This window comes from Alosa alosa, chromosome 9 (genome assembly GCF_017589495.1).
Source record: "Alosa alosa isolate M-15738 ecotype Scorff River chromosome 9, AALO_Geno_1.1, whole genome shotgun sequence".
Taxonomy (NCBI): Eukaryota; Metazoa; Chordata; class Actinopteri; order Clupeiformes; family Clupeidae; genus Alosa; species Alosa alosa.
In genome coordinates, this window is record NC_063197.1 from 840,825 (window position 1) to 864,727 (window position 23,903).

The 23,903-nt window shown below is 39.8% G+C and overlaps 1 protein-coding gene across 1 annotated transcript in view; it reads left to right on the plus strand.

Annotated features, from left to right (window-relative positions):
• The window catches only part of afmid (arylformamidase), a 92,774-nt gene that overhangs the window by 37,339 nt on the left and 31,532 nt on the right, over positions 1–23,903 (plus strand). Inside the window, exons 3-7 of the mRNA XM_048252411.1 lie at positions 3,792–3,840; positions 5,235–5,320; positions 5,425–5,497; positions 7,502–7,599; positions 11,573–11,651. Of these exons, the coding sequence (XP_048108368.1) occupies positions 3,792–3,840; positions 5,235–5,320; positions 5,425–5,497; positions 7,502–7,599; positions 11,573–11,651 (385 nt within the window). The remainder of the gene's footprint in view (positions 1–3,791; positions 3,841–5,234; positions 5,321–5,424; positions 5,498–7,501; positions 7,600–11,572; positions 11,652–23,903) is intronic.

A 23,903-nucleotide genomic window follows, 5' to 3' on the forward strand; every position in this document is an offset into this window, starting at 1 on the left:
GGCTTGCGGTTTGACTGGGTATGTTAATGATCAGATAATAAACCACCAAAGCAATGAAGAGGATTGACTGAAGAATGTGTAGGTATTTGTGGGTGCCCACATCAAGGGCTTACAGTTGGTCTGGTTATGTTGCTGATTGGATCAGAAACTGTGGGAGCAAAGAAGAGGAATTACCAGACTTTGGTGGTACTTCTTGGTGCCCTCATTAAGGGTTGGTGTTTTGTTTGTTGTATAGTTGCTGATGGGATCATAAATGGCCACAGCAAAAAAGATGATTAACTGAAGAATTTGTTGGTATTTGTGGGTGCCCACATCAAGGGACTGCAGTTTTCTTGGCTGTGTTGCTGATCGGATCATAAACGGCCACAACAAAGAAGACAAATTACCAAAAAATGTGTCTCTATTGGTTGGTAGACAACCTATCATGGGTGTGGAGGGAGCTGGGTCTGAGATGCCAGATACCACTGTTGAGCCTTCTGGAGGTCACCGATGAATGACGAAGACAAAGGTGCAAGTGAAATTTCTCAAGAATGCAAGGTCCTTGACCTCGACCTTTGACCACCAGATTCAAATATTTGTTATCTGTGAGTCAAAGTGAATATTTGTATCACAAATGAAATTATGTCAGGGATTTTTTTGAGATTTATCCACCACAAAGGGATATACATAAGGTCACAGTGACCTTGACCTTTGACCTTTGGCTACCAAAATGTTACAAGTTATTATTTGAATCCAAGTGACTGTTTCTAGCCCTGAGATATTTTGGAGATATCACATTTGCAAATGTTGGACCTACGGGTATACTGGTGTACGTCACCCAATGATGTCATTTTGAGCTACCTTAAGGAATATATTGCACTTAGGGCATTAAATCTAGCTTGGATTTGATCAGTAGACATGATTGATGATAATATATCTCCATTTGTCCACCATAAATGACCTAAACATTATGTTTCAACCAATCATTGAAATAGATATGTATTTGAAATCCTGGCTGGATCACACTGTTTAGGCGGTTACAGCGACAAAAATAATAAAAAGGCCGAGCATTTTTCTTTTGATTTATGAAGTCCACAGATGGCCCTTTCATGTGCAGAAAGAATTTTGAAAAAAGGAGGTTGCTCATCGGAGCTATTCAGATCTGAATATTGCTATTTTTTGGGTTTTCGCCAAAAGGCATGTGACATAGTGGAGACGTGCAGTCCTGGACTGACACCAGTCACACCTTACGCCTTGTAACTCTAGTTTTAAACTAACCTTGGATGGACCTTTGATGGCATGGATTGTTACTTTGCTGTGTTTAAATCTGACAGCAGGAGGGATGTCAACATTTTATGCAATTTTGGGCCTTTTTTGAGGTTTTGGCCTAAAACAAGGGCGGGGCCTAACTCCCCCTGGGTTGTTTCAAATGTTGTACTATTTTGGCTTTTTGAGTTTTTAGGTGGACCTTTCAAACTGTCCAAGTTTCATCAAAATCAGTGACGTAGCATGTGTCACCCCCGCCTGGTCCTCTCATGGACACACTCTTAAACACTTACTATACGCGAAACTACCGGAAGTAAGCGGGCGCCATTACTGAGCTGTTGCTGGGTAGCATTGCGCCAGTGCCTCCTATTGGATTCGTGGCGTCCACTGGGATAACAGCCCGCGATTTACGACTGTCTCACTACTTATTTGAGTTGGAAAACATGTTCCGTTTTCAATTGTTCCAATAGCAGCAATAAAATTACCAGTTGGAACAAAAAAAAAAAAGTGAGATACACAAAATACCCTGGGTGGACTGCCCCTGTCTGGTAGCCTAATGTTACCATACGGTTTGCACAGATAGCAGTTAGCTGTACCTTACCCTTTCCTTTTGAAATGTGAAAATTAGATAAACAATGGTCACAAATGAAAAACATGAATTAGTTTATTTGATATCCATTCATTTATGTATTGTTGCCAAATGGAGAGATATTTTTAGTTTCCTCGTTAGCTAGCATAGTTATTGCTGACGTTAGAGCTAGATATCAGTAGTTAAGTAGATATAATATCAACCTAGTCCTAATTATGTCTTTATTTCCTCATTCTCTACTCTAAGCTATTTTCATAAATAATCATTAAGATCGCTTGCACCTTCATCTGTGACCGGAGGCCACTGTCTAACATCATCAACCCAACAAGCCATACTGCCTGGCTGTAGCGGTCATTGAGGGTGCGTTATCACGGAGGTTTGTTTACATACCATATTGGATTTGTTGTGTCCACAGGGATAACAGCCCGCGATTTACGACTGTCTCACTACTTCTTTCATAATGTCGAGTGGGAAAACATGCCAAATGGACAGATATTTGTATAGTTTCCTCGTTAGCTAGCCTAGCTAGCATAGTTATTGCTAACGTTAGCTAGCTACAGTAGTTAAGTAGATATAATATCAACCTAGTCCCAATTATGTCTTTATTTCCTCATTCTCTACTCTAAGCTATTTTCAAACATAATCTGTAAGCTGTGGAGTGGACAGTCATTGTCCAAAACGTTGATCAGTTTGTTCAGGGTCCTTTTGTCTGATATTGAAGTGATGCACTCCAGTTCAGCTCCCACAACAGAGCCAGCTTTCCTTCCCAGCCTGTCCAGTCACCCAGCATCCCTCACCCTCAGTTAACGAGCAGGGTAAATGTTGTTATATGCAGACAATCTAGGGTCCATTTAAGATACTTAACAATTTCAAACTTTTGATTGAGAGCAAAATGATGTTCATTGGTGGCGTTTTGAGAAAGACCGAATGCCCTGAATGGCCTCACAATGATGCAGGGTGCCCGGGCATCGCTATTTTATCTGCGCAGCAAGAATCAAGAATCAAGTGCAAAAATAAGCATATATTCCCTTGATTTATGGTTATATGTCATACTATTGTTATATATTCAAGATTTTGAATTCTCTGATTAGGATTGAGAGACAAGTCAACCTAAGTCAAGACGTCAAGTTAAAATAGAGAGGAGGCTGCTGAACAAACAGTGGAAAGGTGAACTGGGAGAAAGGCAAGCAGAGGTGAAGAGGAGACTTGTCACGCTAAAGAGGGCAGACTCCTCCTCTTCTGACCTCTGCCCAGTTTATTGGGCTCTGGCTTTTGGATTACTTCTTGAATTGTCTGCCATTGTATTATATTCTGTGCATTATTTTTTTAACTCTATTTTGGATTGCATTTTTGCTTTTGAACTCTTGGATAGACTTTTCTGTATTATTTTTTTTCTATCTCAGTGCCTTTTATTGGAATAAACCTTTTGGAAGGTTTTCTTTGTCTGCTCAGCACTTGAGTCAACCTCAGTTCCTGGTATCTCAGGCGTTTGTCACTCCGTTACATATCCAGTGACCTGGGTGCAGGACCTGAGTCTATGTCTTACTCCAGTCTTCCTCAGAAGTGTCACATGATGATGCTGTTTTGACGCTGTTATTGTTGCTGTCAGTTGATTTATATAGGCTTGGTTGTCCTACCTGAAGTGGTAGACAGCATGTGAAACATGTTGAAACAGGTAGACCATTTGGCGCACAATAGAAAGAACATCAGAATAAATGTGAAAAGGAAAAATCTAGAGGACGGCCACGTGCAATCAAACTGAGGGCGGAGTAGGATAATCTGAAATCAGCAACTCAAATTACGAAAAGTGAGAACCAGACTGTTGAATAAATAGACTGTTTATTTTTGTGTAGTCAATATTGTAGTAGGTTTCTGCATTTTTCCGCCAGATATTAATTGCTGTGTTACCCTTTTAATTATCTTGTTTGCATAACTGAATACAATTGTTTTTGTTTAGAATGTCCCCTGCTAATTTATTTCCATGGAGGTTACTGGCAGTTTCTAAGGTAAGTGTTATTGTAATTGTACAGTTAAGCTGTTGGAAACCTTTTGTCAATTTATTTTTTAGAAATCTGAGGCACTCCCAAGGTTGCAATGCAATAATAATGCAAATACTCCCAATAATCATCTTAACACCATCAAAAATGCAAGACAATTTATTAACCTTATTTTTCAGAATCTAATAATATAGTAATTTGCAATATTTTAACTTGGAGACTAGTATTGATTTGGCATATTAGACATTTTTACTCTGCTGTGTCTACACAAACATGTTCATGGTACGTGTTTATTATTGGAAGTGTTATGGTAATTAAAGCAGTCATCAGGGAATTCCAGAGGCGAATGCCTTAAAATATAAAAATGCAAAAAAATGAAAACTAACCAAGTGTTATTAATCTAGTTGGTATTCTTTTTACACTGCAAAACTGCTTATCTAATAAAATCTAACCAAGTGTTATTTTACTTGTTACCAACAAGATCAAAAAATCTAGTTGGTATTGTTTTCAGTATAAAGAGACTTACCTAGAGCCAAGTCTTCAGAGGGCATCATTCAACCATGGGTGTGACTGGTTAAGTTGACCGGGTCTAGTGGATAGAGGGCACAGACTATCTAGACAGGAGCTTAGTGTAGAGCAAAGAGACTCTGGCATCATTAAGCTCAAGAAAGGAGAATGTGCTAGGAGGTGGAAAAGCAGAGGCTAGTAGAGAGGAGAAATGCGTTGGTTGCATCGGAAAGAGACCATGAGTGGAGAAACAGTGGGTTGTTTTGTGAGGCACACATTGAACCGAATGAAATAACATTCAGAGAGGTACAGAGGGGTAACTGTTACAGTGTCTCAGTTTTGAGCAAGAATGAGACCAAGCTCTTTTCCTGCTTTGTGAGTTGGAGTACTGTGGACCTGTTGTAGTTCAAAGGAACGTAAGAAGGACAAGAAGTCCACAGAATTTGGATTATCTAAGTGGATGTTCATGTCACCGAGGACAAGCATGGGGCAGTCATGCTCAGGGATGGGAAAGAGCAGGGTCAACTCATCAAGGAAACGAGCATCTCATCAAGGAAATCACCCAGTTGTCCTGGTGGACGATAAGTGACAAATCACATACATTTTGACTAGAGCTGTCACCATGATGCCAAGGTATTCAAAGTAGTCATTTGTTCCAGGTGTCAGTGAAAGCCTAGAGCTCCAGAGATGTTTACTGGCGATTGGCAGTTCCACAACCTAAATGAGAAGGATGTTCCCATAGTTGAGGTTTGCCTTAGTGAGCTTAGCTAGGTTACAGCTCCTTTTAGCAAGTTTTAGTTTAGTGTCTGTCCATTCCATATTCCATACAATTCTACTGTTATTTCTTTGCATAATTGCTATTTTTAGGTTTTTATATTTTTACTTTGATTTTGTAGCAAGGCAGAGTCTGGTTTCATGGCTGTCCCTTTGGTCTCAAGAGGAGTAGCGGTGGTTGCTGTGGATTATAGCATTGCCCCCAAAGGTATTTGGATTTCTTCCATCTGATTTTATAGTCATATGGTCTAATGTTTCAAAATTGGCTGTCACTTTGTTTTGTTAAATTGTACACTCACCTTTTTCTGTCAGGGAACATGGATTTAATGGTATCACAGGTGCGAAAAAGTGTGGTATCCATTATACAGCAGTATTCACACATAAGGTTTGATCCTCTCCTCTTTTTCATCAATTATGTTCATGTTTATGATGATTTATGATTATCAGCAGATGCTCTTATGCAGTGCTACTTACAGCATCGAATCCATCCAATTTGTGATGCCCCTGGTTACATCTTATAGTTATAGTAGGGAATATTTCTCACTGTCCTGTATCCACTGGCCATAACCATTCTGAACAGAGGTAGCTGAAAAAGGGTTTTGGGACAACTGTGTAGAATCTGGGAGGGACGTTTTTACATACAAACACTGACACTGCATTATGATTAGGTTTGAAAGAGGTGGGAGTTGAATTCACAAGACAACCCATGTAAAAGTATATAAAAATAAAATATTCAGTTATTTATCATTATTTCACACAATACCTATTTCTGTATTCAGAGAGAATCAAAAATGGTATTTCCCCCAAAATATAAGAGCTCTTTCCTCAAATTAAATAAAATTTGAAAATTTTCTCTGAGTCTGACAGTAACACTTTTAGCTCCAGCTCATTGAATCATATTAGACCGTTTATAGGAGAGCTTATAGGAGAGATGCTAACGGTCTAATCTGATTCAATGAGCTGGAGCTAAAAGTTCTACTGTCAGACTCAGAGAACGGCTGGATGAACTGGGGCAAGGTACAACTCTATTGTTTAACTCAAGGGGAGGTGGAAAACGAGTGTATTTCCCCAAATAGTGGAATATCCCTTTAAACACAGGGACCAGACATGATGTTTTCCACAGAGTTGGAACCCTTCCTAGCTTCAAGCTCAGATTAAAGATGCTTTGAAATAGTCCAGAGTTGTCCACGCTCACTCCATCAGGGCCTGCTACTTTGCCTAACTGAAGTCCCTCCAGTTGCCTTTTCACCTGATCAGCTGTGATATTCAGTGGTAGTGGCTGGGGGGAAGGAACAGTTCCAGGTGCAGGGACCATAGAAGGCTGGATGGGTGCCGGGTGGTGATTGGGGAGGTCTGAAGAGATGAGGCGTAAGAGGGTGGATGGGTGGATTGGTGGGTCCAGATTTAAATCTATTAAAAAAACAAATTTAACTTGTTTGCTCTAGCCAAGCTGTCCTCACTCATACGTCAGCTGGTCTGATTGTAGCCAGTAATTTTCCTCATGCCATTCCACACCTTTCTTGTGTTGTTCTTGCTTGGGTTACTTTTAGTCCTTCTCCTGTAGGCATCCTTGCCTAGCCTGGATGCCAGCCGAACAGTATCAGACTCATATTCTGACTAGAACTATTCTGACTTTTCCCTTGACAGTAATATGTCCTGGATTACACCATCTGTTGTTAATGAGAATGGCAAGACCTCCTCCTTTCTTCTTACCACACTTCTCTGGGTCTCTGTCAGTTTGTATGGTCTCAAAGCCAGTGACCGTAGAGTTGTAGTCAGGGTTATCATCATGAAGCCATGTCGAGAGTAAAACACGTGACACTGCACCACTGAAACTCCCTATGACACCTCACCAGTGCTGTAAGTTCCTCCGTCTTATTCACCAGCGATCTCAATCCCCATAATAATTGAAGAGAGACACGGTTTATACCTCCTCTTCCTTAATTGCAGTTTAATCCCGGCTCTGCAGCCACAATATTTTCTTCTTAATTCAGATGGAATGTGTTGTAGATCCATAAAGGCATTCAGCGGCGCCACTCTCAATGAAAGAATTTCCTTTCGAAAGTAAACAATGTTGCCATATTAGCCAAGCAATCGCACATGTAAAGAAAAATGTCCCAATGAGCAGAGATGTGAGAATAGCTTCAAAAACAAGTGCATTAAATATAACTCGGAGAGGGGCGGAGAAAGGCGCAGATAACCCGATGAACTATAGGTTTGATAAATCAAAGCGTCCGCGTTTCTGAGGATTAGCCATGGCGCTGATAATGCTACGTTCGAAAATGTACGTACATCTGGCCCTCAGTGTCTACAGTACATGATACAAACTACTTATTTACAGTATTATATGTATTATATGTCATATTAAAAAGTTTTATTCTCTTTCAAGTGGACTATACCTTTGTGGACATTCTGCAGGTGCCCATCTTGTGGCCATGGTCCTCTCTACAGACTGGTCACAGTACAGTATCACTCCTCAGATCAAAGGTATTAGTGTCCACATTCCCATGCTTGACAAATATTTAAGTTTGAAGGTCATTTATGGTACTACATCATAGCAAGGGTTAAGTTTTTGAAATGCAATTTAGGTTACAGTTTACTAATTATCCTGTTAATAATGTAAAGTTATAACTTTTTGAATTACTTAAAGGAACCGTATGTAAGATTGTGGCCAAAACTAGTACTGCAATCACTTTCAAATTACTGTGGGGCGGTGTATCCCCCTGACTGGCAGAGCTGGCAACCCGGATGCCGAAACACTACTGAATTTGTGATTAGTAGATAGGTGGAGGGTGGCGCATCAGGCCAAAACACAACAAGACAACATCAACATCAGTTGAGAGCTGCAACTTCACTTTTTAAATGACAATATCCTGGCCGGACTACTGTTGTCAGTGATATAAGTATTTGAAATGAACATGATTTCTGAATGTCTAGTGACATATCAGGGCCATTTTATGATTAATTGAAATATATTTCTTACACACGGTTCCTTTAATCAAACTAATGTAACTTACTTCATTTTTTTATTTGCTTAAATTGTTAACTTGCAGCCCCATTTTAAATGTTTTTGCCCGACATTGCACATCATCTACTTAAGAGGGCACTGTTCCCACATACTTTGGCCCACCATCATATATAAGTATATATACGTATAAGTATAAGTGTATATACTATTTTGATCCCGTGAGGGACATTTGGTCTCTGCATTTATTAATCTGTGAATTAGTGAAACACACTCAGCACACAGTGAACACACAGTGAGGTGAAGCACACACTAATCCCGGCGCAGTGAGCTGCCTGCAACAACAGCGGCGCTCGGGGAGCAGTGAGGGGTCAGGTGCCTTACTCAAGGGCACTTCAGCCGTGCCTACTGGTCGGGGTTCGAACCGGCAACCCTCCGGTTACAAGTCCGAAGCGCTAACCAGTAGGCCACGGCTGCCCCAGTCGCCATCATCACCTCTTTTGAAAGCTGAGACCCTGTAGGATTCTCAGAAACAGTCAGAGTGACTGTGTGCAGTGTTGGGGAGTAACGGATTACATGTACCGGCGTTACGTATTCAGAATACAAATTATGAGTAACTGTATTCTGTTACAGTTACAAGTTAAATAGTTGGTATTTAGAATACAGTTACATTGTTGAAATCAATGGATTACATGACGATACTTCTCTGTTTCATAAGTTTATTCACTCTCTAAATAAATTAAGGCAACTAAATTTCCCAGAAGCTCCTGAAAGCAATCTATGATGAAATTGTTTCCATGTTTAAATCCAAGCCCCGCTATCTTGCACTAGCCTCAAAACGCAGCCAGCACGCATTATGGACGCGTCACCGGAGACCCTAAAATGACTGTTTGCACAGCAAATTAGGAGTAAAGTAAGTGGAGGTAACTCCTGTTCCTCACTGATCGTGGTTCCTGATGTCTGTTCAAAGGATATTTTTCCAAGTATTAATAGCTCAGGCTACTTCAGCCAATCGGTTACACAGTTTGCTAATCAATAAACAAAGCCTAGTTCACGTGTTGATTTAGACCTACAATAAAACCAATCTCTAAAATAGCCACTGCATTCTAAGTTTTTTTATTCTAACTTAAAATAGCTTTATGGATTTGTTCTGACTAGATCTACATTTACGTTTTCAAATTAATTATATGGTGCAGCCTCTGAAGAATTATTCTTGCGAGTAGCATATTTTAACATGCGTTTTTTTTATTTTCATTACGCGATCACGTTCATTTTGAGAGCACTGATATACAGTAGCCTATAGTGTTTACATTTACATGTCATTTGCGTTCCACCTGTCATATGCGCCCCTCACTTGTACTGGGTTGATGCCGCCGAAAAATCTCACAGGCACACCTTAATTATAATTTCTGGCTACGCCCTTAAAGTAGCCTATTTATTTTGTTTGTTTTAATTAGCCTAGTCGCCTGCTGTAGTTTTAGTGGTCACCTTGCTATTTTAAAGTTGTATCAGGTAGCTTAGTTGACTTTACATTCTCCTATGTGGGCCTAACAAACACTTCAGCCATTTGGAACAGAACACCACACCAGAATAGGCCTGTTTAGTAGGCCTATGCAGGATTTGATGGCCGCATTCCTACACTTATAAAATGCAAGTCAATGCGGAAGTAATCTAAGTATTCAGAATACGTTACTCAGATTGAGTAACGTAACGGAATATGTTACAAATTACATTTTTGGGCATGTATTCTGTAACGGAATACGTTTTGAAAGTAACCCTCCCAACACTGACTTTGTGATGTACTGGCAAAGAGTTACAGAGGCTTGAATGTTGTTTTTTCTTTCAGCCGATAACATACATCTCTTGAACTGCCCACATTTTGGCCCTCTAGGTCACCTAAGTACAGTAGCCTTGAAACACAATTGAAACCTGGAACCAGGTCTTGTGAAGCTGTAACTCAAAGTAGATGATGATAGAGTAAAATATGAATTTTTCACAAATTTATTTAAGTGGGCATACCTATGCGTTAAGCTCAGTGTCAGAAAACTTTTAGGCACAGTAACAGATTAATGTGAAATAGTGCTTCTTTAATTCTATGACAGTCACTGCCATGCAATCTACAGTAGATACAAACAAGAAACTCCATAGGGTTAGCTTTCATTTGAGACTAAAATTATGCTTCTACTCAAAGAGTAGAAGGGTTCTTGTGTAGTAAGAGTTTTATTGTCAGTAGATTCAGAGATTCAGATTCAGAGAGATTTATTCATCACGTACACAGTTAAATCAGTATATACAGTAACAAGCAGTAAAATGTAAGACTGGTTAGCTTCATGTCGAAGCCCGGTAAGCTTCATGTAACCAAGTTAGCTTCAAGTAGAAGAATCTAAGTAAAACAGATATGATTAAAAGCAGAAGTTAATAATAATTAATTCAGTAAAATAATCCTTTTGGATTTTCCATGGAATAAGTTGCTTTGTGACGTGTTTGCATGAGTTTTGAAGGGTGTTTTGTAGGGTTCTCCAAGGCTTGCTGTAGGCTCAAGTTATTGTCAATCAAAGCTGGGGTGCCCGATTGACAGCTTGTTTGCCCAATAGCCGTATCATTTCACCACGTTGGTGACGTACCTCGTTCGAGACTTGAGATGTAGTCCACTGAGCGGATTCACACAAAACCTAACAAAACAAAAATTGAGAAGGGGAAAGCAAAGGAGAAGATCCTTACCAAGAGAAGCTAAATGCAAGTGCCAAACAGCGGTATTTTGGAAAAGCTTGTCGAGATTTACAACATCGACCCTTATGACCTGCCAGCTACAGAGTGGGTCAGAGACCACGATGCACTGCCCATATGTCACATATGGGGACATCATAAATTATTGTGTGTTTGGGATTAGTGTGTACACACACATTGTAGCATTTTGATATGATAGGCCTACAATTTTCTGTAATGCACAAAACATTTTTTCATAGAAAGTTTTACATGTATCGATTCCTGAGAGTCTCAGCTTTCAAACGATGTGTATATCACTATGGTGCTTCCTGATATGGTGCATAGAATTGATGTACAGTACGGGGGGATGAGGGGGGCACTGTAACAAGGCCCTGTATCGTGTCCTGTGCTAACTGATTTTAAGGTACAAAATTCAAACAAGAGAACCAATCAAAACCAACACTCAAAATTTGAGCACAACATGCTGTCACGAATGGTGTGTATTTAGATAGCAGAAAGATACATTCTACTCATACTCATACGCTTTAAAGCTTTTTACAGAGAATAATATGATTGAATATATTTCCTTTGTAATCACCAACCTTTTGATTAGTAACTGTGATATAATTGAGTTTTTTTTCTCAGTAACTGGAAAGAGTTACAATTACATTTACTGTAATTCACTTATATAATTCCAAAAACCTCTCCAACCCAAATCTTAGAAACTAGCCACAGTATAGGCCTGTCTTACCCATTTTTTATTAATAAAGTGTCACTGCTTATTTGCAGGTGCATTCCTTGTGAGTGGGATTTATGATATTGTACCAATCATCTCCACATCTGTGAATGAGCCACTCAAGATGACCAAGTAAGAATCAATTTGGCTCCAGAGATTCTTTGGCAGCAGCTCTCATTGAGCCATTAAGAGCATGTCCATGAGAGGACCAGGCGGGGGTGGTACATGCTACGTCACCGATTTTGATGAAACTTGGCCAGTTTGAAGGGTCCACCTAAAAACTCAAAAAGCCAAAATAGTACACAATTTGAAACAACCCAGGGGGAGTTAGGACCCCCTCCTTGTTTTAGGCCAAAAAAACTCAAAAAATGGCCCAAAATTGCATAAAACATTGACATCCCTCCTGCTGTCAGATTTAAACACAGAAAAGTTACAATCCATGCCATCAAAGCTGCATTCAAGGTTAGTACTGTGCCGAACATTACAGTACATTTTTGTTGCTGGATGACCTCCTCATACAAAAAACCTTATTTCTAAAAGGAACCGTATGTAAGAAATGTAATTTAATTAATCATAAAATGGCCCTGATTTGTCACTAGACATTAGGAAATCATGCTAATTTCAAATTCTCTCAACATTTCAAACAAATCACTGACAACAGTAGTCCGGCCAGGATATCGTCATTTAAAAAAGTGAAGTTGCAGCCCTCAACTGATGTTGTCAGCCTGATCCGCCACCCTCCACCTACACCGCTCTACAGTATTTTGAAAGTGATTGTAGTACCAGTTTTGGCCAAAATCCTACATACGGTTCCTTTAAGTATAATACATACCATTGTAATCAGAAGGATCAGTTCTATGAAAATACATATGCTAATGTTGATTATAATGAACAGTCTTTGAAAATCCTCTCCAAATGTATATCCGAAATTTGTCAAAATTTAATTTCATCCACATAAAAATTAATTTTCATCATATTTCTCTACAAGATAGAGAAAAATATAGAGCAGGGGTCTCAAACACCCGGCCCGCGGGCCAAATCCGGCCCGCGTCCTGCCCAATTCGCCCCATGACGTATGACAAAAATAATAATGTAATCCGCCCTTGAGGCTATTAATTGTGACAAACAACGATACTGATTAAAATAGGCGATAGATCCAGGTATGGGGACAAATCTCATTTGTAGGCCTACTCTGCTCCACTATGTGCAAGACATCCAGAGCTTGATTCAAACCCAAAATCGCTACGCAAAGTTTTCAGGAAATACTTGTATTACACGCGAAAAACACAAAGACGTGCATTTGTAATGACGCGGAAGCGATGCAGGCCATAGTGTTGCAGAAATTGAAGCAGAAATTAAGCAGAAATAGCCAGGCCTACACCAAATCACGTGTGATGAAGTCTTAGGTAAGCTTATTCACCTATTCTAATTCTGAAGGAGAATATCCTTTTGGAGATTATGATCGATCGTCTATGAAAGTGATAGTCACGGTGCGTCTGTGAATGGAGGTGCGTGTATACAACGGTGTCCACTAAGCATACCATGCTTGTTTCGACCCTCTGCCCAACATAGCTTGGAGGTTGCAGTGGTAATCGTGATGATGGTGTCCGTAATGGATGTGGTACAGACAGCAGGGCTAGTAGAAATAGGGCTCTAAAGAACTACAAAGTCACCCGCAATATGATGCGAACTTCTGGGTACTGCAGATTACCCGCGATAGGAACTGTTTGACCAGAATACTTTATTGTAGGCCTATATTGTAGTAATCTATTACTAAACCACAACATCTTGGGTGTTGGTATTCATCTTAGGTGTTTTTCTATTAATTTGTTATGTGGGTAATATGAAAAAAGGAAAGTAAACCTGCTTACATGTGTTCATCCAGTATTTACTGAAAGGTGCATAATTTGAGGTGCTTGCCATCCGGTGACAAATTAGATGGGTAAATTTACCCCCTTCATAAACTTTTGTTTTACTCAAAGATTTTTACATTTACAGTAGAACTTTATCTCTGACCACTTTCAAGCCATGGCCTTTTAAATTTTGATATAAAAATCCAATGGTGTTGCTTTCTTAACCCTGATGCCTAGTTTGCCAGGTTTAAAAAAGTTATGAGAGGAAATATTTTTATTTGGTGTGAAACACACACACATACCTGTTTTTTATGTTTTTCATTTATTTTATAATTTGTATTAATATTTATTTTATCATTATTTTATTTATAAGCTAAGGTGGCTAGCACAGGTGTCTAAAACTAGATAAAAACACTTGCACTTTCTGTTTGCAGTTTTGTGTGGTATTTGAAAAAAAGAACATTGCATTTTCAGAAATAGCCGGCCCTCCAATCAGATGACGTTGGCAGAATTGGCCCCCAGCTCATTTGAGTTTGAGACCCCTGATATAGAGTGTATGACATGTTCAGCAAGTTGTGGGCTATTTAACAAAAAAGACTGAATTGGAATATAAAAACTAATAATTAAGTCAGATACAATGGTTTAGATTTATTTGGTCTGTTGGTCTAACAATTTATTATAAGCAAATGCTTCAGTCAATAAGAATGACATTAAAAAAAAAACATACCTTACCAGTAAGTTACCAGTAAGTATACTTCCACAACTTATTTATTGAAGACCATTTCCGAATAGAGACATACAATACATTTGATTCAACAGATACAACTTCCTTACATAAATCAGTATAATATGAAAATATATACATATATAAAATGTATTATTATTTATGAAAAGCTAGGAATACAGTCAACTTCAACATCACTCAAAAATCAATGTGTTCTAAACATTTGAAAGTGGATTACATAGAACAAGTCTGTGGAGAATAAACACATACACACATATACACACAACCCCACCATCCCCCATATGTACTTATCATTTGGTCAACGTCCCCTGATCCCTGCAGAGACCTGGTTCTCCAGTAGCAAAGGATATTGGGGAGGGAAGTGAACCCCATGTAAATGATCAATCCCAGAAACCTGTGAAACTCTTCATCCCATGCCCCTGTACTGTTTGCATACAACGGCCTACTAAGCACAAGCTCCCACCCCTTCCAGTTGGTAAAACCACAAATGTCTGGGACAATAACATGAGTTAAAAAAACATAACAACATCACTCTACAAATTTTCAAGATAATACCATCATAGCAACTCTGGACGCAGAAAAAGCTTTTGATAGGGTGAACTGGAATTTCCTGTTTTCCACATTAGGGAGGTTTGGCTTCGGGGAGTCGTTCATTAACTGGATTAAACTTCTATATACCTCTCCTTCAGCCACAGTAATCACCAATGGACTAACATCACAAAGTTTCCTCTTCACGGGGAACTAGACAGGGGGTGCCCACTCTCCCCCTCACTATTTACAATCTTCATTGAACCCCTAGCAGCTGCCATCCGTCAGAACCCCTCATCAAAGGTGTCCAGACTCCATATATGCATCACAAAATCAGCCTTTATGCTGGCGACATTCTTCTCTTTCTTCAAGACCCCACAACATCAGTAGAAGAAACCATCAAACTCATTGACACATTCTCTAAAATTTCTGAATACTCAATCAATTGGAATAAATCTGCAGTTCTCCCATCACATCCCAACAGCTGGGATGTGACAGCCAACTCTTCACCTATCCCACTCTGCACTAACTATATCACTTACTTAGGGATAAAGTCTCCCCCCAGACTGTCAGACTTATTTAGCCTAAATTATTCCCCTCTACTCACTTCAATAGATGATGACCTTCAACGCTGGAAGAACCTCCCATTATCCATCATGGGCAGAATCTCAGTAATCAAAATGACAATACTGCCCAAAATAAACTATCTATTCTCTATGATTCCAACCCAGCCCACCACCCTCTGGTTTAAGTCTCTCGATTCATTAATCACTAAATTCTACTGGAAAGATAAGACCCCAAGGATCAAACTCGCCACTCTCCAAAACCAAAAGCAATGGGAGGACTAGAGGCCCCACACTTCCAGCACTATGCCCTGGCCAACCAGCTCCACTTCATCCACAAATGGCTACACCCCACCCCTCAGACAACACCTGGTTAGACCTAGAACAAACAATCTGTAAAGAAATTAAAATCTCAGATCTCCCTTTCTGCAGTCAGTCGGTCAAAAAAAACATCCATCCTTCAAAGCCCCAACAATTTCAGCTACTCTGACAGCCTGGTGGAGATTCTACCACATCACTGATTCACCTATAGCACCATCAATTCGCACCCGATTTGGAATAACCCAGATTTCACCGTCAATAAAAAACACTTAACTTTCACACATGGATGGGAAGGGGCATCACTCACCTTCAACACATTCTTCAAGACAATAATCTGGCCTCATTTTCCTGTTTGGTCCAGAAGCACGGCATCGAGAGTAAACACTTCTTACAATACCTGCAAATTAAATCATCTATCCTAGGAAAAATTAACATCCAGACAGCTAACCTTGACATTCCCCCACCAATCTCAGAGCTGCTTAATATTCCCTCTCCCAAAAAAATACTCTCCCAAATTTACAAAATTATATCTTGTTCAGAAAAAACAATTGGCCTGCCATATCACAAATGGGAATCAGACTTATCAATTACTCCCGGTGCCGACTTCTGGACCAAAATGTGCAAAAACATCTACCTCATGACAAAGAATAGTAATCTACAACTAATACAATACAAGGTTCTTCACAGATTCCACTTCACTGCACATAAATTGGCAAAAATGGGGTTTGGCTCGGATCTTTTCACTCACTGCACACAAAATAACCCAGATACATACATTCATGCGGTTTGGCATTGCACTCCAATCAACCACTTCTGGGTGAGTGTCACAAAATCTCTCTCTTCCATCTTTGGCTGTCACATCCCAGCATCCCTTCCTTATGCATACTTGGTGATACATCCACAGTCAATTTAAGCAACTCCGGCAATAAAACACTACTGGTAGCTGACTATCGCCAAGAAAACAATCCTCATGAACTGGAAATCTAAGAAAAAGCTCACATCACTCATTGGAAAAACTTGTTAACAGACTATATATCATTAGAAAACCTATCAACTACAAACTTAATCAATACTCAGGATACAACCTCTCCTTGGTACCCCTTTATCACCTACTTACAGTCCTGACCCTCTTTTGCCTGAGTTCCATCTCCACCACGATCATAACACACTTCATCAACAGATACACATATCATCGAACACTAGGCGGGGGGGGTAGCTGGAACTATTATTGTTATTATTATTATTATTATTATTATTATTAGTAGTAGTAGTAGTAGTAATATAAATAGCATCCCCTTCTTTCCCTCCCCCTTTTATTTACATTCTCTGATAACTTTACTAATTTCACTCTTTCTCTCTGCCTCTCCCATCGTTATTCTGCGGTGCCCCATTGGATGGCTTGGGAGACTTCGGGTCCTGGCGGTCGCTGTGTGGTTTTGGCATTGGTTGGGTCCTGTGGGTTATCTATTGGCCCTGGGCCCCGGTGTGCACCCTCCTCATGCGGCTCATGCACGCCTTGTCCTGGAAGCACACAGCACGCTTTACTCTCTTTTAATCGCACTACATGTTGGGTGACATACATAAACAAAAACTACAAAACAGGCTAGGGTAAGAGTGGAGTGCAGGTAGATGCCTCATCAGGTGTCTATCTGCATGCCTCACTTATTTTAATGCACACATTGTTGAGGCATACATCTTACACAGGGTAAGTGTGGTGTGCATGGGGAAATCCTGACAGATATTCACCATGCATGCCCACTTCTTTTAATGCTACATTCTAGATAGACCCCTCAACCCTAGCCATTCACATACTGTACATATTTAGGTCAAGAGTGGCGTGTTGGGTGAAGGTCTGGGGGCAGGTGTGGTTGGTCGTGGTAGTGGGGGATGTGTGCATATGCTGGGGGCCTGAGGCGATGGGTGGCACGCAGGTCCTCCCCTCTGTCAGCTTCGTCGCAGTATAACTGCAGGGGCTGGGTGGAACTGTGGCCATTAATGGGTGCCCAGGTTGGCAATCAGTCAGGCAATCAACCAGGCAATCAGTTATTCCTATTATTATACTTATCATTAATAGAATAATTACAACTCCTCTCCTGAAACCCTCCCTCTCTCCCTCTCTATGTTCCAGCTTCTCTCCTCCTGGCCCAACAGCAAACCAGCCTTATACATATCTTTACACACACACACACACACACATACATCCTCACATACTCACTACCCCACACCCCCATCCCCCCCCCCTCCCAACACCCCCTCATTCACACTCTTAGAGCTACCATCCGCACCCCCCCCCCCCCATCTTTTCATTCCGGTCATCAATTTCATCCCTGATAATCATATCTGTAATCATCCTGGGCCTTAAATCATCCTTAGCATTTCTGTTATTAATGTTATGTTGTGTTATGTTTGTGGAAGCCAAGTCAATGTGATGTCTTGTTAAGTTACAGTATGTGTTTATGTAATGTACGTCTGTTTGTCGTATGTAGTATTCATGTGCATGTCGTAGTGTTGCATTTTCTGTAATGTCAATGATGTTTGCAAATAAAAAAAAAAATAAAAATAAAAAAAAAACATAACAAGTAGGGTTGGGCACCGAAACACGGTTTTAATATGGCACCGGTCCCGACGCAAACGGTAGTAATGCATCGAATAACAACGTGCTTAAATAGCGCTTTTTAAAAAAAAAAAATATACGAGGCATCACTTCATGTCATGCGCCATCTCTAACGTCTTGCTCTGATAGCAACACATCCATATACAGTTAGCTAACATAAACACTGTACAGTATAAACCAGAGGGGTGCACCACATAGTTGCTGTTAAAATGCCTACTAGGCTAGCGCTGGGAATCTAAACACTTCAACACTGACATGTAGCCTAACATGTTCAAAACTATTGCGTGTTATGGGTTAAGACATTAAATTTCTTGAAGCATTTGGGAACACACTGAATTAACTGGAAAGTAGAGTCCCTGTTAGATTAGCTTGCTTGCAAATGCCGTTGTCCATGACCTGGCAGTTTTATGGAAAGCGGTTTTAACATACCTTATGGCAAACCGCCTACAGTGGATAAACTAGAAAGCAGAGCTTTAGCCTACCATTGTGCATGCATGGCAAGCTGTTTTAACATTTAAATGTATTATTCATAGGAGCAATGAGATATTGATAGTAAATTGAATATAACAGTTCAATTTCATGTTCAAATTGGTCTTATCAATAATAAAAAAAGCAATTCATGCTTTAGACCATTTTAATTTAAAACATTTTAAAAACAAAGTTTTAACAGTATCGATTTAGCACCGGTATTGGATAAAACCCAAACGATACCCAACTCTAATAACAAGTCTATTTCACACAGTGTTTTAGTGGAAGTCTGCACCACCCTATGCACGCCACCTAAATCTATACCTTCTTCCTCCATCCCCTCATGGTCTTCAGCATTGTGAGCACAAGCTCATCAGCAGTCAGCTACCTCTTCAGGCTTGCAAGAAGGTCTGTGTAGGTCTTCTCATCCTCCACCTGAAACAACAGCAAAATCATACAAATACCTTTATAAATTTACAAAATAAAATCACAAAACTACAGATGTGTGCGTGTATGCACATACCCACAAAAGAAGAGGTAGCCTAAACTATTGAAGCATTCTGAGTAACTCAAATATTTAGCTAGCTAAATCTGATTGCCTGGCTGGCATCAAGATAAAGACAGATTACATTTCACCTAATAACTAAAGGTGCTGAAATGCATTAATGACATTTCTGACACAATATGTGATTTCACATCATGTTTTCTATAACTACATGTTGAGAGGAGTAGAGTGCTATCGTCTATTTCAAGTCATGCCATCTTAAAAAATGTTGAGACAGTGTTTGTCATTTAGAAGTTAGCAAGCTAAAATAGTTCACTACAGGCAATACGTTAATTACATTTCTGACAGAATCTGTGATTTCACATCTTGTTTTTCTAGAACTACATATTGAGAGGAGTAAAAATATCGCTCAACTTATTTCATGTCAGAGAACGTAGTGCAACTTAGAAACGCGGCGCCCATTGATTTATTCAGCTTTGGAATGCTTTACTGACTTGCTAATATAATGCTTACCTAACAAGCAAATTGATAATATTACCTCAGTTTATCCAGCTGTGTGGTTTCCAGTCGAGGTAAACTCCAACTAAGTGCAGGTGGCATCCGGCTGTCCACGTCAAATGTACCGACTGAAGTGAAAATATCTTTTCATGACTCATCTTCGAGTATCTAAAATATTTCGCACCATAAACCCCTTAACCAATCATATCAAATTAAAGTCAAAGTCTGCTTTATTGTCAATTTCTTCACATGCGCCAGACATACAAAGAGTTTGAAATTACATTTCTCACTATCCCACAATGAAGACAAGACATATTTTATCAATTACAGTGGGCAGTACTTCGACTTGGCCAGCTTCACTCGCGGTCCGCGCGTGGGATCACGCGGTATCACGCGACTTTAATTTGTATTTTCCCAGTGAGACGCTGCAACAACCCAAACAACCGGTAGATGGCTCAAGTGAGCAGGGTGTCTCGTAAAAAGAAATGGAGCCTGGAAAACCCTACACAGACTTCACTACAGACTTTAGCAGACTGGTTTAGAAATAATGTAATAGCCAGAAATATGCCTGCCCTGCCCTAATAAAGAAATATTTGGTTAACTGTGAGTGAATCCCGTTTGCAGCCGTAAGAAACGCAGGACAAATGAAACATTCTGGTTTTCTCCGAGTGCAACGATGATAGACAGACATCATTTGGACAAAATATAGAGCATATTATATTGCTCAGCCGTTGCTCAGCCAAATGCCTTCCTGTTACGTCCTGTTATCACGGAGTTACAGGCGATAAACGATTTTTGATGGTCACAAGTTTATTACTTCATCGGTTTATTTTTGTTTTTTTGTTTATTAAAGAGTGTATTTCATTTAAAGGTTTGACTTCGTACTTATTCAGTAGAGCATTTAGTGCTCTCCACAATCCCAGACGTTCACATCCCATGTTTGTTTGTAATGGATGCAACCGCGAGATAGGCTATGCGTTTGACGGCAATGAGTTGTTGAACCAAGACAAGCCCAGCAGCAATCTATGGACTGTTCGTTATTTATTGAAGGGGCCACTGGAGGAATTTTGTGTGCTTCAGTCAAAAGTTGCATGACCCTCTCTTGCCTGCTAGAAATTGTTCAATGACCCTCCGACAGAATTGTTAAAAAAGACATGACCCTCCCCTGTCAATTGTCGCTGTCTTCCGCCCGCGCCACAGCCACACACTGTGATAACGTTCTTAAATCAATCTTTCCCGTGAGCTTGCATGCTACCAGTCCTTCCTTTTCAAATGTGTTGCGCCTGTTTGCACAATTTCACAAATAATCATATGTGATTAATAACAAAGATCCTTAATATACATTTATCAACCGTCTCTGTTAATACTATGACAAACTAGATGTACTGCATAGCGGTACAAAATATGACCGCCGCTCAGTCCTGTACATCCGTTCCACGAAAATAAATCACACTTCAATTTGTCTCCATATTTTACTCCATCCCCCACTCTTGAAACTTTTGTGTATGCTTGTTTGGCATGCCTGAGTGTGTGTGTGCGGCTGCACAGAAAGTAGCCTACTGGTGCTGAAAAGGTGAATAGATTGTAGAATAGCCAAAGAAGATGTAGCATTGTTATAAAACCTTTAAAATCTCTAAACAATCACAAGTAGGGCAGTTCATCACAGTTCATCCATTGCAACTGGATTGATGAAAGGTCACTTACACCTGTAGGCTACATTGTATTTGGGAAAAGCAAAAGGTATCAGCATAATGCTATTTTTTTTTATTTATTTTTTTATGTATTTATAAACAAAAACATCTCTGTCAGTTCCATGCCGTTTTCAACAGCTATCAAAAACAAAGGTCATTTTTGGATGGATGGATTTTTTGTGAATGTTTCTTCTTCTACATAAGATTTTAGTCATCTTTATTTCATGTAATACTTTATTGTCAATGCACAAATTAAGTAACAGTAGTCTGAAACGTTATTGTTAATGCACAAATTAAGTAACAGTAGCCTAGTCTGAAACGAAATGCTGTTTTACATCTAACCAGTGGTGCAAATAACTGACATGTCCAAATGGGCCTTGATGAAATGCGTCGCTAGACTGTTCATACACATTTTAACGGGCCAAAGTTGAAGAGCTGTTGTCCGTGATTGTTCGTGCAAATATAGGCTGATTCATGTTCCCTTGCATTGTGTAACTGAGGTCCATGGCTAGTCTGGCTTTCATCAGACCAAGCTCAATCTTTTAAGAAATCAAAAATAAATAGCGGGCAGATCAGGCTGGGTTCACCCAGCCTAGTCCATAGGCACCCGATATTGTTTAATTTTCAGATTGAGATATACATGCTCTGGCTATTCTAAATGCAAAAATGCATTAGGGAGTTATGACAAAACTGTAACTAACAAACTAGATCCTAATAGAAAGCTGTTAGCTTCCCTAAGCTACAGGTAGGATTATAAGGTAGGCCTATTTACAACATAAATTGTCAATAGGCTATGCTGGCGACACAAATAAAATCTCCTTTGGAAACCAATGGCTTACGACTTACAGTATCAAGCGGGACTTAAACTGCCATATCGTGGCGAAAAGTTGTAATAACATTCACGCAGCTCCATGAGTCAAGGAAAGCGCGAATGAAGTAGCCACTTCTAAATGGGACCCACTACACAGTAGCTTAAGGTGTGTTGCTAAAGCATCCATAATGAAATGAAGGTGTCATTGTTTGGATACTTCACACACGTGCTTTTTTAATTTCACCGACTACAACTACCAAGCTGGAATCAAAGCACATCGATTCCCCTCTCACACCCTGCACGCACTTAAAAAAACAAAATAAACAGGCGCCTCAGTCTCAATGCGTGTATAGGCAAAACTGTATCAGACCGGTGAAACGTTGGTAAATCTTCCATTGCACAGAATGATTTTGTAGCACGTGCAATAAATGACAGTCGAAAGATACAAACAGTGCTGCTATCAATTTGCTTGGTATAACCGCATTTATAGTTTTCTACAAATGCAATCAATCAAATGAGCCTCCATCACTCAACCAACGCTAACGGTAACATTACCTAGGTCCTTATTGATATTACAAGATTAACGTACCTGCAGTAAAAACCAAGCATGTCCGATAAACATTCTCAAATTTATTTCGGCTTCAAGAAGAAATGGGAATTACACTTCATGTGAACATCGTCCTGTCCTTATTAGATGTTCGCTGCGGTAAATTACAGTCCTTGTATGAAGTGTCCATTGTTTTTCCAACCCACTTTTAACTTCCAACAAAATTACATCTCACTGCAACGATGCGCCATCTAGTGAACAAACGACTACTTATCGCCAATACTGAAAATGCAGCCATGATGATGATGATGAATATTTATTTTGGCTTTCTTTTGATACTACTGAATTTGTAATTATGTATCGGCCGTTCTAATACCGATGGTATGTGGGTGCCTGTGTGTGTGCATGTTTATATGTGTGCACCGCCATTTACAGGCCAATGAGTGTACAGTCACTAAATGTACACATAACCTAATTTTTTTTAGACCCCCATGGATGAAATTCTGAAGCGTGGCATACCCCCAGAGAATGCCAGGTCAATCATACACATAAAATTTGGTGCAGTTCTGAACATCTTAACTGAAGATAGGGGCGATTAAAGCAGAATAATATTGCATTTTCATTTTTTTTAAAAAATCACAAATGAGTGATTATGAGCCAGGTTGATGTGGGCCCTTGAGACCAACATACCATAAAAGATTCACAGAGAACTGTGTCTGCCCTACCCTCCTTTCGGGGTCCAGTCCAGCGGGGGCTGCAGATCAAAACGAAAAATGACGGTTCCATGCTATCCATGTGGGGGTACATGCCCACCAAGTTTTGTGTACCCGGTCTTTCAGTGTCCCGGAATCCTTGTTGGTGTACGTCACTAAATGTACACATAAATTATTTTATTGTAAGGCCCCATGACCGAAAGTACACAAAACTTGGCATGCATTCGAGGGTGTCAAACGATCCTACACTTTAGTGCAGTTTTGACCTTGTCAGCCAGAGATATTGTGATGAAAACACCTAATTTTTTGCTTTTTAATTTTTTAACTAGGTGGCTATACATGAAATAAGTGGTAATGGGATGGGTTGACATGCCCCTTAAGATCAACATACAAAAAAAAAAAAGGTGGACCTCCTAGGCCCTAAACTACGAGATATTCACAGAAAACTGTCTCCGCCACCTACAGGCCAGTTGGTGTATAGTAACATAAATTAATTTATTGTGTGGCCCCCCATGAACGAATTCCAC